The following is an 18,135-nucleotide window of genomic DNA, read 5'->3' on the forward strand; positions in this document are numbered from 1 at the left end:
ACTAGAATATTAAATACCGGGCAAGTTGGCCGTGCTAAATTCAGACAATAATTTTTACTTGAAATGCAGTAGGGTGGAACAAGTTGGCCGCGCGGCGTGGAGCTGTGAGCTGTGAGCTTGCATCTGAGAGGGGTTCGAACCCCACTGGCGGCAACCCTGGAGATGGTTTTCCGTGGTTTCCTATTTTCACATCAGGCTGTACCTTCATTAAGGCCACGGCCGGTTCCTTCCCACTGCTAGCCCTTTCCTATTCCACCGGCGTCATAAGACCTATCTGTGTCGGTGCGACGTAAAACAAATAGCGAAAAAAGAAGGAGAAGAAGAAGAATTTTAAATAAAAATTCCGTGAGAGAAAAGTATTTTGAGTAAATAAATTGTAAACTGTACTCTGCTCGATGATGATGATGATGCTTGTTGTCTAAAGGGGCCTAACATCCAGGTCATCGGCCTAATTGCTCAGGTAACAACACTTCATACGTTGGCCTTACCGTCGTAGCAGTAGTGATTCTTACTTAACAATGTTTTAAATGTTAAAGTTCAGATTATCTTGGATATAAATGTGTTGTGTTGCTGTCATATGGCAAATACGACACCGCCTAAAGGATTATTCTATGAAAGAAACTTCATGGGTAACAATACCTGATTAGCGTGATTAGCTGCCACTCCCGGAGGCTCGAGTTCGATTCCTGGTCCTACCACGAAATTTTAAAAGTAGTACGAAGGCTGGGAACGGGGTCAACTCAGCCTTGGGAGGTCAACTCTGTAGAGCGGGGTATCGATTCCCACCTCAGACATCCTCGAAGTGGTTTTCCATAGTTTCCCACTTCTCGTACAAGCAAATGGCGGGATGGTAACTAACTTAAGGCCACGGCTGCTTCCTTCCCTCTTCCTTGTCTATGCCTTCCAATCTTCCCATCCCCAACACAAGGCCCCTGTTCAGCATAGAAGTTGCGGCCGCCTGGGCGAGGTACTGGTCATCCTTCCCAGTTGTATCCCAACCCACAATCTCACGCTCCAGGACACTACCCTTGAGGTGGTAGAGGTGGGATCCCTCACTGAGTCCGAAAAAAAGCCAACCCTGGAGGGGAATGATGTTATGGCCCCTGCATCTCAGTAGAAAGCACAAAGAAGAAAGAAGAATAGACTTCTTTCTCCTTAATTTGCTGAATTTTGAAGCCTTCTTAAAAGTTTTCTCCCCATAGAGGTTTCTAATGTTGCCATTGATGCTTTCACGGCCCATACTTATAGACATGATGCTGTATAGGCTTTTGGGCTTATGCCGTGTCAAGAAAATAAGGTGAAATTCTTTACGTTTCGCAGGGTGATAAACTGTTTTTAGCCACCTTACGCAATTGGAAGAATTTTATGATATGATGGGCGCTCGTGTTTATACGCATGGAGGTGAGACTACGCTGAAAAGTGGAATCATACGTGCATCTATGCATGCAAATGTTGAGATGATTACTGATAATTTTTCACAAAATTGGCTCCAAACTAATTGTAAAGGGACTCGGAGGTAGATGGGAGAAATTCATCTGTCATATGCTGTTAAGGAAATACTAATGCGCCCTCTAAATGGTAAGTACGAATAATTTCACTATATTATAATGCCAACACTATTCTTGAAACACAAATTGTTTTTTTCTATTTAGTTTTAGGTTGTCCAACAACGCTGAAAGCAGCATCCTTGATGTTTGTATGTGGTTATGTCGTAAGAGTGACTGAAGAGAACAGAATTTGCGATCAGCATAGAACAGCAATATATAACAGAAGTGGAAACAAAGATGACCGTAGCGCTCCTAGTGGTCCGGCCGCTAAGTGATAGCAAGGCGACTAGATCCCTCGCTGCTGTACTAGCGAGAGTGACGCATCAAATTTGCCGTGGTGAGAATCTTAACTTGCCAAGTAGGCCTACAGCACTTGGAGATAAGTAACTAATAATAATATTTCAAATACAGAACTACAGCACTTGGAGATAAGTAATAATAATACTAATAATAATAATAATCCCTGTGTGGGGATTTACCGGTTACCTCCATCGGGCGCGTCCCATTGGAATTGGGAAAGCTCGCTGGCTCTGCCGCCAGCAGAGTCAGAGGGTAGTAGGGAAATAAAATACCACCGTGAAAAAAAACTGGTCCCTTGCCAGGGTTACGGCGAAGACTGGTAAATGACCAGAAGCTAGAAAACATTTTGAGGCAACCTCTAGGGCTAACAACCCTAGTTGTAAAAGGATGGGTACCCGTCCAAAGCAAAGTCAAGTCAAAAAGCATGATGGCACAACATTTCAAGAAACATACCCCAGGGGGTAAATCTTCGGATAAATCCCTCGTCGTGAACGCCACGGCGCACGAGTCTCGTTCGGATTCTGGGGGAGACTCGACATCATGCAAGAGACGAGTCGGAGCGTCTCGGTGTACCCCGAAGAGTCAAAAACTCAGGCCAAAATCTAAAACCTTTCTAGCAACTTTCAACATAAATTCACTTACACAAACTGGCAAGCTGAAAACCCTCACCAAAGCTCTTTACGAAAATCAGATATCCATAATGGCCCTACAGGATACAAGGTACCCAGATGAAGAGATTTTTGAATCCGAAGGCTACCGATTTTTCAAGAGCAAAGCGCAAAGAGCAATCCTCAACGGAGCTGTGATGCTTGGAACCGCGTTTGCTGTTAGAACCAAGATCCTTAAATCGGTTGCAACTTTCGAACCTGTGAATGACAGATTGTCTATACTCACAATTAAATGCGCGAACAAAACCTACGCCCTAGTTAACGCACATGCTCCTACAAACGATAAGAACAAGTCTTATCCAGACGAAGTTGATAATTTCTGGGACCTACTGGATGAAAAATTAAACAAAATCCCCAAACACCATGTCAAGCTTCTTTTGGGTGACTTCAATGCCCAACTAGGTCGTGAACAGAAGTACAAGAAAGTTATAGGAAATTACCCTGCTCACAAAAGAACCAATCCCAACGGCAAAAGACTGGTGTCCATTTGCGAAAATCACAACCTGCAGGTCATGTCGACCCACTTTCGCCATCTACCCAGAAAGCAAATGACTTGGCGTTCTCCCGTCCAAGCTCTCGGCGAGTTCCAAATTGATCATGTTGCAATCTCCAGGAGAAACAGCCCTGAGATTATGAATGTCAAGGTAAAGAAAGGCATCAATGTGGCCTCAGATCATTATATGTCTCTTATCAAATTCAAACCAATTCCCGCAAACACAAGGAAGACAACCAAACAGATCACACGCTTCGACAATGATAAACTTCGGCAAAGGGTCGAGGAGTTCCAGGAGAAGGCTAGACCAAATGACTGTGGCTTCAACAACGCCAAAAGTCTCCTTGTTGAGGCCGCCAAAGACGTTGCAGAAATCAAGAGAAGCAAAAAGCATGCCTGGTGGAATGGTACCTGCGAATCAGTCCTCCAAGAAAGACTCAATGCGTGGAAACAGTACTACTCTACGAAATCAGAAAATGATTGGGAAACCTACAAAACCCAACGTGCCCAAGCAGCTAGGGTGTTCAGAACTGAGAAACGTAAATACGAAAAATCTCTCATTGAAAAGATAGAACAAAACTTTAGGAAGAATGAAAACAGAGAGTACTACAGAGCCTTCAAACGCAAACTCACTGGCTATAAACCCCCATCTCTATGCTTTGAGCGAGAGGGCGGCACACTGGCGACGTCAAATGAAGAAAATTGCAGCATTCTGGCAGATTACTTCAAGAATTTACTTAATTGCTCTAAACCGCAAAGCGCCATTGAGACCAAGGAACCCTTACTCAGGTACCCAGATTCTAGACCCCCCGGATGAGATGAAATAAAGCGCCACATTCCCCGTCTCAAAAATAACAAAGCGCCGGGGGAAGACTCAGTAGTAGCATAAATATGGAAATATGCCCCAGAGGAATCACTTGATATCTTGCAAAAGCAAATAGAAGAAATTTGGAACAAGGAGACCCTACCCGAAGATTGGAAAATAGCTTTGATCCATCCATTACACAAAAAAGGCAGCATGAAGAACATCAACAACTACAGAGGAGTATCTTTGCTACCCGTGACTTACAAAATTCTATCACTTGCCATCCTGGAGCGTTTGGGAGCACAAGTCGAACATCAAATAGGTGAATACCAAGGAGGGTTCAGAAAAGGTCGCTCAACAGCTGAACAGATCAAAAATCTCAAAACGATCATCAGATATTGTACACTAAGGTCCAAGCAGTATGTGTCCGTCTTTGTGGACTTTAAGAAAGCGTACGACTCCATTGACCGGGAAGTCCTGCTAAACATCTTAAATGAATTTGGAGTTGATTTGAAACTGCTGGCATTAATTAGAGCCACCCTGACCGATACAAAATCCAAGGTGAAGTTCCACGGATGTCTCTCGCATTCCTTTGACATCAAAACAGGAGCCCGACAAGGTGATGGGCTATCCCCGATACTCTTCAACTGTGTTCTTGAAAAGTTCATCAGAACCTGGCGGGTGAGATTACAGGAAACCAACTACAGTCCATTGAGAATAGGAACCAAATCCAAGGGGATCGCAACAGACTGCTTAGCATTTGCCGATGATATTGCTGTTCTCTCAAACGACATAGAAACCGCTAGAGCTCAAGTGGAAATTTTAAAGGAAATTGCCGAACAATCTGGTTTGCAGATATCGTTTGAGAAAACAGAAGTAATGACTAACATCAAAGAGGCTCCACCAAAACTCCATACAAAATACGGGGACATCACCCGAGTAGATAAATTCAAATACCTGGGTGAGATCATCATGAAAAATGGACTGGACAAAGAAGCACTTCAGGAGCGAGTACGCAAACTGGAAATAGCCTACCAAACATCCCGCACAATCTACAACAAAAAAATGCCTTTCCCAAAACACCAAGATTCGTCACTATGAAACAGTTCTGAATCCAGTAGTTCTATATGCAGCCGAAAGCCTGTCTCTAAATGCCAACAAAGGACTTCTTGAAGAACTGGAGAAAAGAGAACGCAAAATTGTGAGAGGAATCTTGGGATCAAAGTACAGAAATGGAATCCATCAAAAGAGATCCAACAAGGAAGTCTACAGCAAAATAGAGAAAATTACCGACACAATCAGAAAAAGACGGGCACGATTTTACGGTCATCTGAAAAGAATGGATGGAAGAAAGTTAACTAAAGAAGTCTTTCACTTTTTTTATTCAAACCCCAAAACCACAATTCCCTGGTTCAGAAATACCAAAGAAGACCTGCAAATGCTACATATCTCAGCTGAAGACGCCCTTAACAGAGATCTCTTCCGCAAGAAAATATTGACGAACGGGCTAAACCGAGACGAGCAACCGAAGAGAAGACACGGTGCCCCTTGGACAGAGGAGCGTAAGCAGGCCCACTCACAAAGAATGAGGGAAATTTGGGCTCTAAAGAAGGCCAAGTTCAGTGTCAAATGCAACAAGACTTAACGTGGTCCTTGATGGCCCCAACGAATTATATATATATATATATATAATAGATGTATGAGATAAATGACAAATAATAATATTTCACAAACAGAACTACAGCACTTTGAGATAAATAACTAATAATAATATTCCACAAACAGAACTACAGCACTTGGAGATATGTAACTGATAATAATAATATTTCACAAACAGAATTATAGCAGTGGATTTGAAAGTTACATTCTGACGTTCTATAACAAATTAAAGTATTAACTGACAATAACTACATACATTTATATAATTACAAAACAACATTTCAACTATCCTTTTTTTAATGCTTCGCCCCAGCTCGAAAGTCTAAGGTGTAAGACAATATACTTCGTCCAGTGGAGCGTTATCCGGAAACGTGCCCATAACGCTGGCAGCATTTCCTCGCTGGATAACAATTGCTATCCGCTGCCTCAGAAATTCTGTTAAAGAGAAGTCTCCAGTGAATGCTGATAGTTGTTTGCCAATATCTGAAATCGGACTTTTAGCATGTTGATACCACGTCCCCATCGTTTCGACTGTGAATACCACGAAGATGCAGTCCGTTACTGCTCTGTATTTTGCCCTTTTATTGCGCACGGCCAATTCCACAGCAGAACCAGCAGTCTTGCAACTGTGAGGCAAATGAGATGGTGCTAAAGGATTGACACACGTGCTATCTCACAGAAGAGATCTGCCTCTGTTCCATGGGACTAAAGTCTGACCATCAGGGCGTTTTCCTTCTGTGCGGCTAATTCCACTCGGTTTTAGGACAGAAGGGACATCGATAGATGTAAAAGCTCTTTTGATAATGTCATTAATTGAACAGTGTATTGAAAAATCGACCAGCACTTTTAGGGCAACTTAAAGCATGGAGGCCATAAACGTTGACGTCCGCTTCACATATGCACTTATGTAACTGAAATATTTTGCAACCAAGACGTAAGCCGAATGCGATTTTAAACATTTTATCCACAAGTGTGCCCACATTGGAAAAAGCCTTAAGCCATGAGCCTGCTTCCTTCTCCCGGAGAGCAAGGTGTTGTGTTCGATCAATTTCTGTTGTGAATCCAGGGATGCTGGAGAGCTCAGGTTATTGGTCATGATATTCCAGTGAAATCTTGCGTCAGCCTGATGGCACATCTCGACATTATCGTCGTAATCATAGAACAGAGTCTTGATAAAGTCAGATACTTCGTGAGCGGAAGCAAGAAAAGCAGAAATGGAAATATCACTTAATCTACGAATTCCAAGGCCTCCAAATATTATTGGTAAACACGCCAGGATCCAGTTATTTTCCTCGAATTGTCTTGTCAAATCATCAGCTTGAGCAAGGAACGAAGGAAATAACCATAGAGGTGTGGTCGGCAGAAAGTAATTAAATTTTGGAATAAAAATTCAGTTCTTCAATAAGAAGTATGCCGTGTGAGAATTGATCACTAGTAGACCATCATATAGCCTCATTAATTCTGTTAGCTTTTGCTTCGCAATTCCCTCCATGACCTCAACTGTAAGTGGTGATCCAAGTAAGGATAGACTGGAATTTGTTGTAACGTGAATACCGGGAACAATACCTTGAAATGCAGAAACTGTTGTCTCATCTCTCGCGGAACAGAAGTAGATTTCACATGTATGCAGATTTACTTCCAAACCGATGTTTTTACACCCAGTGGCAATTTTCTTTAGTTCCATAAGAACTGCATCAGGATCATCGCCGATGATCCCATCATCCAAATAAAATAAGTTAAGAGGACTGTTCAAGTCTACGACGACAGGCTGGAGTGTAAGACTAAAAAGTAATGGTCTTGTTGGATCACCTTGCTGTACCCCAGACTGTGACGAATTGATATGAGACCCAAAATACAAGTTTGAAGGGTATCTATACTCTTGCCACAGGAAAGCATAAAGTCCAGGAATTCTATCCTGTACTGCATGTAACATGGAATCTCTATCAATGGTGTTAAATGCATTTCTAAAGTCAATTTTTACAAACATTTTATTCGATGTAGCATTTAAACGTAAGAAAGTTCATGCAGAATGGATAATGGTTTCACAGCCTTTTGGAATACCAAAGCTAAGTTGGTGAGTATAGAAATACCTGCTAATGGCCCCCTTTACTGTCACGCAAGATAATTTAGCAACAAGCCCATAGCGACAGGTCGAACGGCTCCGTCAGGTTTCTGAAGGGCAATTGAAGAAAATGAAGCAAAACATTAGCTGATATGACAACGGGGCTCGTACAAATTGCTTGTTTTAATAATTCCTAAAATTCCTAGTTTCAGTCGACTAAAACTGAATAATGTTTCCTCCAAAACACTGGCGGAGCCAGGGGGGACCCAGGGGGGGCGGGCCCCCCAAAATATTTCCTGAAACTAGAGCGAGGATTAGCCTTTGTTTTACGTACGGTACGAACAACTTAAAAACGTACGCCAAAATGTTAAATTAACGTAGCGACAAGAATCTATTAGTAGGGCTCAATAGGGACATACATAATTCTCCATATTTGTACTGCTTGAATGAAAGGAAGACACTTAGGATTGTGATGCGCGAGGATATTTGCCTGTAGAGGCCTCAGTACTGGGAATGTTATTGCGTGTTGACAAATGTCAAGACATGAAGAAAGGGCCAATTAGCAAAGGATTACTCAGTAGGGGGCCGGAACGTGACCACCGGGATAACGTGGGCCACGTCCAGAAACAGCTGCAAACTTACAACATCGTGTCAGATTTTGCAGATCTGTCCCAGGAAACAACAATATCCTAGGCATCCTCGGGTTGCACCGTGGTTGAGAGATGTGCTGTGTGTGAGTTGCAGCGTTGGGAAGTCTGTGACGGGATTGTGATCTGCACGTTAGTTCCTCATTTTGTGCCATATAAGTAACATTTTTTGAAGAGGGACCGTTTTGTCACTGAAAAGCCAACACTATGTGCATCCTCGGTAAGTTATGAAAAAGTTTTTTTTTTTAATTCTTACAATGCCAAGACAATCGCGGATGCGTGCCTAAGTTCGATAGGTAGGCCTATATATTTTGTCAAATGCCCGGGGACTGATTGGAACCTCAAATGGCACCATCAAAAGTGCGGGTAAATACTTTGTAATTGGCGGGCGTGATAACTCAGTTCCAATGCTTCTACTTCTCATCAGGACGGCCCAGGCTTGAATCGCAGTCGATACATGAAACATTTTTAAAATGGGAAGTCACGTTCTATTGATACGGATTCTACTTAAAACACTAGATCCCGTCCCTTACCTTTCTTTATACTTTTGAGCCATAATCGCATCATTTATGGTGGTGTATTTTGAGCATTCAACCATTCTTCGGGTTTATCTTGTACCTTAAATGGTGAGTGGATGCAGTGGCGTACCCACAAAATAATTTCAGTGGGTGGGGTGTAAGTCTAGGCCAGTAGTGTGGATACAACTTTTCCTTGAAAGGGGTTGTGAAAAGATTTTTTATTTTTTATTTAGAATTTGCTTTACGTCGCACCGTAGGTCTTCAATGGCGACGATGGGAAAGGAAAGGGCTGAGAGTGGGAAGAAGCGACCGTGGCCTTAATTAAGGCACAGCCCCAGCATTTGCCTGGTGTGAAAATGGGAAACCACTGAAAACAATATTTAGGGCTGCCGACAGAGGTGTTTGAACCCACTATCTCCCGGATGCAAGCACACAGCTGTGCGCCCCTAACTGCACGGCCAACTCGCCCGGTGAATATGAAAAGAAAACCGGTCCTACCGAGTGCAGTGACGGATCTTCAGTAGATATTGTTGGTTTTGATTGTTACCATGTACAATCAGAGCTTTTGTACTCTTAACATAAACCGGCTGCATTATTGAAACTGTTCGTAAAATTGATAATATCGTTCTTCGTTTGGGAGGAAGTAGAATCTTCATTTAATTTGTCTTCTTAAAAAAAAGGAACCACTTTGGTACTACACCCCGTGAAGGTGACTACCTTCCAGGCCGTATATATTTCGATTACGAGAGACTCAAGGGAAACTACTGCACCCAAAAACAAGGCTGTATCCTCCCCATCCCATGCCATTCTTAACTCTGTCAGTGCCGGGAATCGAATGCAGGATGTCTTAAGTCAAATTCAAAAATAAGGAGACCTAAAAGTACTAGCCAGCCCTACAGTGTACGGGTAGCGTGCCTGCCTCTTACCGGAGGCCCCGGGTTCTATTCCCGGCCAGGTCAGGGACTTTTACCTGGATCTGGGGGCTGGTTCGAGGTACACTCAGCTCACGTGTTTATAATTGAGGAGCTATCTGACGGTGAGATGACGGCCCCGGTCTAGAAAGCCAGGAATAACAGCGGAGAGGATTCGTCGTGCTGACCACACGACACCTCGTAATCTGCAGGCCTCCGGGCTGAACAGCCGTCGCTTGGTAGGCGATGGCGCTTCGGGGCTGTTACGTCATGGAGTTTAATTTGGAAAAGTGAACAGAGAAGGAAGCGACACCCCTGCAAGGCTCCTTAGCTTCCAGCTAGTTCTTCTGTCCGGCCTCGTGCGTTTTGGACAGTAAGAAAACGTACGCCTTAATAAATGCTCCTCATTAAACCTTTGTAAAAATACTAGCTGCATCTATTTATAACAATAATCACAAACGCCTCCTTTTCATGTGGCTCAGTTGGTTGAGTCGCTGTCCTTCTGAGTCTGAGTTCGCAGGTTCAAATCCCGGATTGGATCGAACCCTTAAAACGGTGTTGAAATGGCAACAGTTCAGTGTCGTTGATTTCTGGCACGTTAATAAAAATTATAGATACGAATATTAGCGTCACGAAACTCTAACTTTATACTACTATATTCTGTATCCCAGACTTGCGTGGAAAAGTAATTAACAATTTACTTTACGTCACACCGACACAGATAGGTCTTATGGCGACGTCGGGATAGGAAATGCCTAGGAGTGGGAAGGAAGCGGCCGTGGCCTTAATTAAGGTACGGCCCCAGCATTTACTTGGTGTGAAAATGGGAAACCACGGGAAAACATTTTCAGGGCTGCCGACAGTGGGGTTCGAATCCACTATCTCCCGGATGCAAGCTCACAGATGCGTGGCCCTAACCGCGTTGGAAACTAACAGGACAAGGTAAACCCTACATAGCATTTGTTGTAACGTGTATTTTTCTTTACCAACTAACAAAATATCTATACCCACACGCTTTACATTATTTATTTATTTATTTATTTATTTATTTATTTATTTATTTATTTATTTATTTATTTATTTATTTATTTATTTATTTATGTATGTATTTGTCTGTTTATTAGTGCCTTCAGTACAGTGGCGAAGTTAGGGCTCCAGGCCCTCTTGTACACTTAACCACATGCTAATCAAAATCTTAAATAAAATACTGAGATTCTTAAAATAGTTAAAACTACATAAATTAATAGAATTTAAAATAAATTTAAATAAATTACTTACTAAATTAATATTAGAACTAATTAATATTAATAACTCTTAAACATGGCTAATCCTCAGGAACGCACACATTCATACTCAACCATTCAGTCAGCTGTCCTCAGCAGGTAGTCGCGGCAGGTGACTTTAAATCGTGATTTTAAAAAGCTAGTTTCTCTGACCTGAACTGGCAGGGAATTCCATAATCTGGTGACAGTCACCACAAATGATCTAATAATTTTATTTGTGTGGTGCAGTGGAATAGAAAGAATGGATCTAGAACGTGTATTAATGTTGTGAAATGATGATAAAAAGATGAATTTAGAAGAAATATACATTGGCTGACATTCAGCTACCACTCTGATCACCATCGTTAAAGTGTGTAGCTGCCGACGTTTATCAGATATCAGCCATGAGACAGCCTGATAGTATGGGGTGATATGAACATCGTACCCGATATTGTAAATAAATCGCAGGCAGGAATTCAGTGCTCGTTGAAGTTTAAGTGTTTCTTCTCTCGTCATGTCAACTAAAACAACGTCACGATAATCAAGAATAGGGAGAATGAGTGTCCGTATTAGTTTGGCCTGTAGCTCAAATGGAAATACATTCCTCTGTCGTTTAAGAGGGTGAAGTATTCCAAAAATCTTTTTACGTATTTCTTTCGTTTGATCAGACCAATCAACTGTTACATTCATCATTACGCCGGGATTTTTAACCGTTTTACTGTAGGGAATAATGTTACCATTCAGTAGGATAGGCGGGACTGCGACATTGTTTGAGAAGCTCAGTAATTTTCGTGATCCAATTATAATTGTCGGAGTTTTTTTGCAGTTTAGTATAAGAGAGCTTCGTTGTGCATGTACACTGAGTCGTCGGAGGTCCCTGTTAATATCTTGTCTTGCAGTGTCGATATAGCCTATTTAAAGATCGTCAGCACAGAGGTCATGTGTGTTATTTCCTGTCACAGATGGTATGTCATTGATATAAATACAGAAACTTAGGGGTCGTAGAATACTGCCCTGTGGGGCAACACTAAGTTTCATTTTCCATTTAGAGGCCTTGTCGTTTACTGTTACACGTTGTTGACGGTTACTCAAATAAGAACTAAAAACCGTAAGCGCAGCCAGGTCGAAATTTAGCAGTTCCATTTTCTGTATCATAGTCGGAATTAGTACAGTGTCAAAGGCGCTACTGAAGTCCAGAAGGATACGTATAGTGAGCAGTCGTTTGTCCATAGCGTTTCTAATGTCTTCGGTAACCTTCAAAAGTGCTGTCGCGGTACTGTGACCCTTCTCAAATCCAGATTGCAAAGGGTCCAAAAGAGCATTTTTATTTAGGTATTCCAGAACTTCCTCGTATACTAAACGTTCCAAGTCTTTAGAAAGCGCAGGGAGTACGGACATAGGACGATAGTCAGAGGGTGATTGTGGGTCTAAACTCTTAGGTACCGATATAATATTGACTGTTTTCCATACAGTAGGGAAAGTTCCGCTTAGTAAACAGTAGTTCAGTATGTGCGTCAGTATAGGCGAGATAGCACCCATAATGTTATGTATAAAAGTAATAGGAATATCATATACACCTGTAGTCTTTGATTTAATCCAGTACAAAGCCTTTTAACCTGATTTTCTGTGACACTGTGAAATGTGAATGGCGGATTGGCTGGAGGGGAAGGCGGTGAGTCGGTGCAGTTAATTTGGGTAGGTTGAATATTTATTCTACTAAAGTAATCGTTCAGTTCGTCAAGTGGAATATCAGGAGTTTTCTGTCTCTGTTGATGTTTTCCTATTCCCAGAGCTCTAAGTTGGTCCCATGCGCGATTAGAATTTAAGTTGTTAGCTAAAATCCGAAAATATATGCATTTTTTAAATTTCTGATTAACTGCTTTGTGCGATTTCTTAAGATGCGGTTAGGTTCGAAGTCTGTGTCATCTAGGGTTTGTTTATAATGTCGAAATAACGAGTCACGGTGGGCCATCATTCTCTTGCCTTCATCATCTAGCCATGGACAAGAAGGACGAGAAACCTGTATTCGCAAGCGCGCGCGTGTGTGTTTGTGTGTGTATCTTTGCCGCATTATTTGTATAAAATGTCACTTCTTTATTGCTTCTCACATGACCATTATTATTATTATTACATTACCGTATTTGTTCTAAACCAGAATATTGCATCCTTACTCAAAGTGTTTATTCTTGCATTCATTTCACTTCTACGCGGAATATATGAAATGCTGCAGTTATGTTGGGATGGGAGTAACAGAGGTAGCCGGGGAACGGGGGAGTTGTCGTCCAAGGAGTCCAGACACCCCAGGAGTTTCAACGAAAGTTCTTTTATTGAGCATTTTATATATAATGTGAATTAATATTAGCTTCCGGAGTCCGACTCATTGGCTGAATGATCAGTGTTGAGGCCTTCGGTTCAGACGGTTCTGGGTTCGATTCCCGGCTGGGTCGGGGATTTTAATCGCGTCTGAATAATTCTTCTGGCTTGGGACTGGGTGTTTGTCCCAACATATTCTTATTCAGACAACATACTACATTACCAACCACCAAATAAACACACAACACTGATTACATCTCTCTATATAGGGTTGGCGTCGGGAAGGACATCCGGAAGTAAAACAGGGCCAAATCCTCATGTGCGACACATTTCGCACCCGCGACCCCACAGATGTGGATAAGTGGGGAAGAAGAAGAAGGAAATTACTATTAGCTTCCGGAATCCGCACGAATCCACCACTCTTACTTGGATCCAAGGACACTCATTTCCTTTTTCGGTATTCTACACCACCTAAACTATGGAAGTTTCGACACCTATCAAAATAAAATTCTGGATGAATGGCCCCCCTCCCAAACTGAAATCCTGGCTACGCTACTGCTCCAAAAATCGCCGCTACTGAACAGAAGTACAAATAAGACACTTCTGACATACACAGCTGATAGCAGTAGCAAAAGAAGGTAGCCTCTCGAACCGCTAGATGGCACGCAGAAGCGGTGTCGCCAGCTTCTCGCAGGAGTTTCCACTATTTAGCTATTTGGTTCCAGGCGTCATTACTCGTTAGCGCTCGGCTACATCACACCGCGAGTTCGTGAGAAGTGACGGTGTCTTAAGCAGTCCTTCATTCACAGCAGCCAGTATGAGTACGAAACATTTATCAGTTGGTAAGTATTTCTTACATTGATATCGGCGGTTTGAAGCGTTGATTATTATTATTATTATTATTATTATTATTATTATTATTATTATTATTATTATTATTATTATTATTATTATTATTATTATTATTGTTGTTGTTGTTGTTGTTGCTTCCTTTAATAGTGGGCGTAGTTTTCTTTGACTGTTTGTGACAAAAGTGCCAGCATCGAGTTTATGCGTTTAAGAACTCTTCTCTCTAAAGTTGTATTTGTAAGGTTATCACTCTAAAACGTGTATGGGCAACAGTTCTCACGTTGGCAACTTTTAACGGGAATTTCCTGGTTTAAAAAATTATTTCGGTTTTTTTTTTCTACTTAACGTCGCATTAACAGATCGAAAATTTTCGGTGACGGAGGGATGGGAAAGGACTAGGACTGAGAAGGTAGCGGCCGTGGCCTTAATTAAGATTCAGCCCCAACGTTTGCCTGGTGTGAAAATGAGAAACCAAGAAAGAACATCTTTAGGGCAGCCGACCGAATGCAAGCTTACAGCTGCATGACCCTAACCGCACGGCCAACTCACTCAGTTTTCTGAATTGGAATATTTCTGTTCTGATCCAAGTTTTTGAATCTGTATGCACTTTTCACTTGAATTCTTGAAAGTATTATGTGCAATGTATATACTCAAAATAAATTGTGTCTAAACCATTGCTCGAGCATGTTGTCAAAGACCGGGCTGAGTAACTCAGGCAGTAGAGCGCTGGCCTTCTGAGCACAGCTTGGCAGGTTCGATCCTGGTTCAGCCCGATGGTATTAAAAACGCTCAAATACGTCAACCTCATGGCGGTAGATTTATTGGCACCTTAAAGAACTCCTGTGGGACAAAATTCCGCCACCGCGGCAACTCCAAAAACCATAAAAATATAGTTAGTGTGACGTAAAGTGTAACATTGTTATTTATTACAGTTGTTAAAGAAGACACCTCCAGTTAAGAGTTCACCCTACACAGACTTACGTAGACTTTAAGATTTCGCTCTACAGTGAGTAATAAAAGCATTTTCTTATCTTTGAACTTTGTATCCGACGAGTGTCCTTCATACTTTTGTTATGTTTGTAACTTAATTATCAACACACGAGCGACTTAAAGCATTATAACTGGACACGAGGAATTACTATGGTGAGCTTGCGGGAGAGTATGGGTTCGAACCCAACTGTCGGTAGCCCTAAGATATTTTTCCGTGGCTTCCCATTTTCATACCAGGAAAATGCTGGGGGCTCTACCTTACTTAAGGCTACGGTCACCACCTTCCCAGTCCTAGCCCTTTCACATCCTTGTGTCACTGAAAACTTTTGATGTGTTAGAGCGACGTTAAACCACTTTAAGAAAAACGATATTTCGTTCAGACAAATATTTTTGAAGTGAGAGTCTTGGGGTTGTATGAATAAAACGGAGACCCAATTTGACTTATCCTCCTCATTAGTGAAGAAAGTAACGTAGCGACTGTGGTAAAGCTCACAAATTTCTTATGAATAAAAACTTATGATTAATAGAGCTTGCTCTTACACGGCCTGAGTAGAATCTGAAAGCTTCCCATTTTGCGCGCGCAGCCGTACATTGATTGTTGGCACGTGTTCCGCTCAGTAGAACCAAGCAAGGCTAAACATTGTGAAGTGCAGCGTGAAGATGACTTGCAAAAAGGATGCGCGAGCGTTTGTGAGCATACTAAAAGGCCATACAATGACAGCTACCAACATTAAAGAGAAATATGAAAATTTGTCGGCATCTCTGAAGCAGAATCGCCATGAAATAAAAGCTGTCCAATATAGTAAACTGGCCGAAAAATAATATGGACTTGAAGTAAACGGGAAACAAGCCCATAAAATTGAACGGCTTATGGATCGGATCGATCGCGAAACCAATCCTGTTATCAGTAATATCGAATATTAGCCCGCTCAAACTTAAATATGATTTAGTGTTAAAGTTTGTTTAGTATAATTTTATGGCGCATTATTTAGAATGTGTTTGCACTTATTATGATAGAAGAAACAAGTTTTGTATTCACACTGAGGTTAGGAGAAGTAACTAAGGCTACTTTGCGAAATTCGTAGGAATTATGAACCTTTCTTCCACAATTTTACTAAAGCTGATGTACAAAATTCGTAGAAATTGTAGACGTATCTTCCACATTTTTACTAATTAGTGTTTTCGCAATTCTTTCTTGCAAGAATGTACTATAATAATTCTGCAGTATTTACACTTTATAAAACGTTCCTTTATAAAGCGATCCTACAAGTCTTCAAATAATGTAGTAATTAATTACATATTATGTACTTCATTCTGTAGGCATATAGGCTACATAGGCAAGTAGCTTGACCATTCAAAGTTATGTACTCTCCACATGTTCAGGAGTACATGAGCACAGTCGATGACTCCTTTAGCGAATGGAAAACAGTATCTTTGAAGGTGTTCATTCATTGCTGCCTGTTGTTCATCTACATTTCGTGGAAGTGTTATCCACTGGTGCATTTTCCGTACTATTTCATCCAGAACCTTCGAAAATATGATAGATGCAGTACTCTGATGTAAACGTATATCCTGAGCAATAATTTGGAAGCGCTATTCGCTCTAGTACCTCAGAATAGTCGCACTCCCTAACTTATGTGTTTGTTATCGCACCCCCGGTGGTTTCTTTTGTCTCGCCTAAGAAATAGTCCCTTAACCACTGAGCGTTTTCTTGACTGAAGCGATACAGAGTTGTATAGTCCCCTGAAAGTGGCCCTGGGTTCCTTATACACTTTCTGGCGTCTTTGCACATTCATAAAGGCAGCCGTCTCTGCAAAATCACTTCGTTCTACAAGATGCAGTCACCGGAGCTGACTTCGGTTTCTTGAGGGGAGAACTTAAAGAGTGTGTGGGAAAGAAGTTGACTTTATTCATATGAAGTGTGAGGCAACTCTACTTGCAAACTCGTTGCTCTAAAAAGGAGCGAGGTCTCAATGACCTAGCTCAGGTTGCTCCGTTTTATTTAATGAAAAAGGAGGAAGCTCTTCAAAATAGGAAGAAACTCAGATTACTTCGCTGTTCATTGCCGGCATTTAAATCGGGAGAGAATTGTTGCGAAATGTTTTCAAACTCTCGCTCCTCTCCACACGTTCCTTCATTTGGAGGCTAGGATATCCTTGGCTAACTTTTCGGAACTTTGAGTTCTTCTTCTTCTTCTTCTTCTTCTTCTTCTTCTTCTTATTGAAAGGTGTGGTTGGACTCATGTGTTATCGTCCAGTCACGAAAACATTAATTACTTCAACACTGACACATGTATCACTCGTATTGTACGTTAAAAATGTAATTGATGGATAAACATACCATAGGAGTCACACAAGAAACGATGATGACATATAAGACAGAGGTTAAAGTGATTTATATCCCACCAAAATTATGATAAACATTTTGCAATGGAAGAGTGAACATAAAGAGACTGTCAGAGGATTATAATACAATATGTGCATCATCAAGAAACTGATTTATGCTGTTAACAAGAGTAGGAGTTAGAGAGTATAATAAACACGAAATACTTGTGGGGAAGGGGATGCCCATGTTAAGCATAGAGGATAGGAAGTGCTGGTGGGGAACATCAAAAGCAGGACATTGTAACAGGAGGTGATTACTGTCAGTATCAGACAAGCCACAAGCACAGGAAGTTGGGGGGAGGAAGATGAAAACGATTTTTATATTGGGGAGTAAGGGCATGATTAAAACGTAGACGTATAATAGATGTGATATGGCGCCGAGAGTACGTACCATAATAAAACCACGGTTTAGGAGGAATAACAGGTTGTAATTGATGATAAAAACGTCCCTGTTCTCGTGACGTTTCATTCCAATCGGACTGCCAATGTCGATATGCTATATCCCGCACTTCATGAATGAGATCAGAAGGGGGGATCGCAAGAAAAAGAGGGGGAGATTGTTGTGATGCTCGTTTAGCTGCCTGATCAGCAGTCTCATCCCCATGATACCAGAGTGACTGGGAACCCAAACTAGAGTTATCTAAACACCAGAACGAGTAAGGATATATAAGAGATACTTAACGCTATATAAGTACCAATTAGGGGAAGAAAGAGGCGAGCATAAGGC

The 18,135-nt window shown here is 41.6% G+C and overlaps 1 protein-coding gene across 1 annotated transcript in view; it reads left to right on the forward strand.

Moving 5' to 3' along the window:
• The first annotated feature begins 13,901 nt into the window (after nucleotides 1-13,901).
• The window catches only part of LOC136873899 (pyrimidodiazepine synthase), a 120,699-nt gene continuing 116,465 nt past the window's right edge, over nucleotides 13,902-18,135 (forward strand). Inside the window, exon 1 of the mRNA XM_067147231.2 lies at nucleotides 13,902-14,027. Within this exon, the coding sequence (XP_067003332.2) occupies nucleotides 14,003-14,027 (25 nt within the window). The 5' untranslated portion in view covers nucleotides 13,902-14,002. The remainder of the gene's footprint in view (nucleotides 14,028-18,135) is intronic.

Source organism: Anabrus simplex, chromosome 1, assembly GCF_040414725.1.
Source record: "Anabrus simplex isolate iqAnaSimp1 chromosome 1, ASM4041472v1, whole genome shotgun sequence".
In the NCBI taxonomy this organism is placed as follows: domain Eukaryota; kingdom Metazoa; phylum Arthropoda; class Insecta; order Orthoptera; family Tettigoniidae; genus Anabrus; species Anabrus simplex.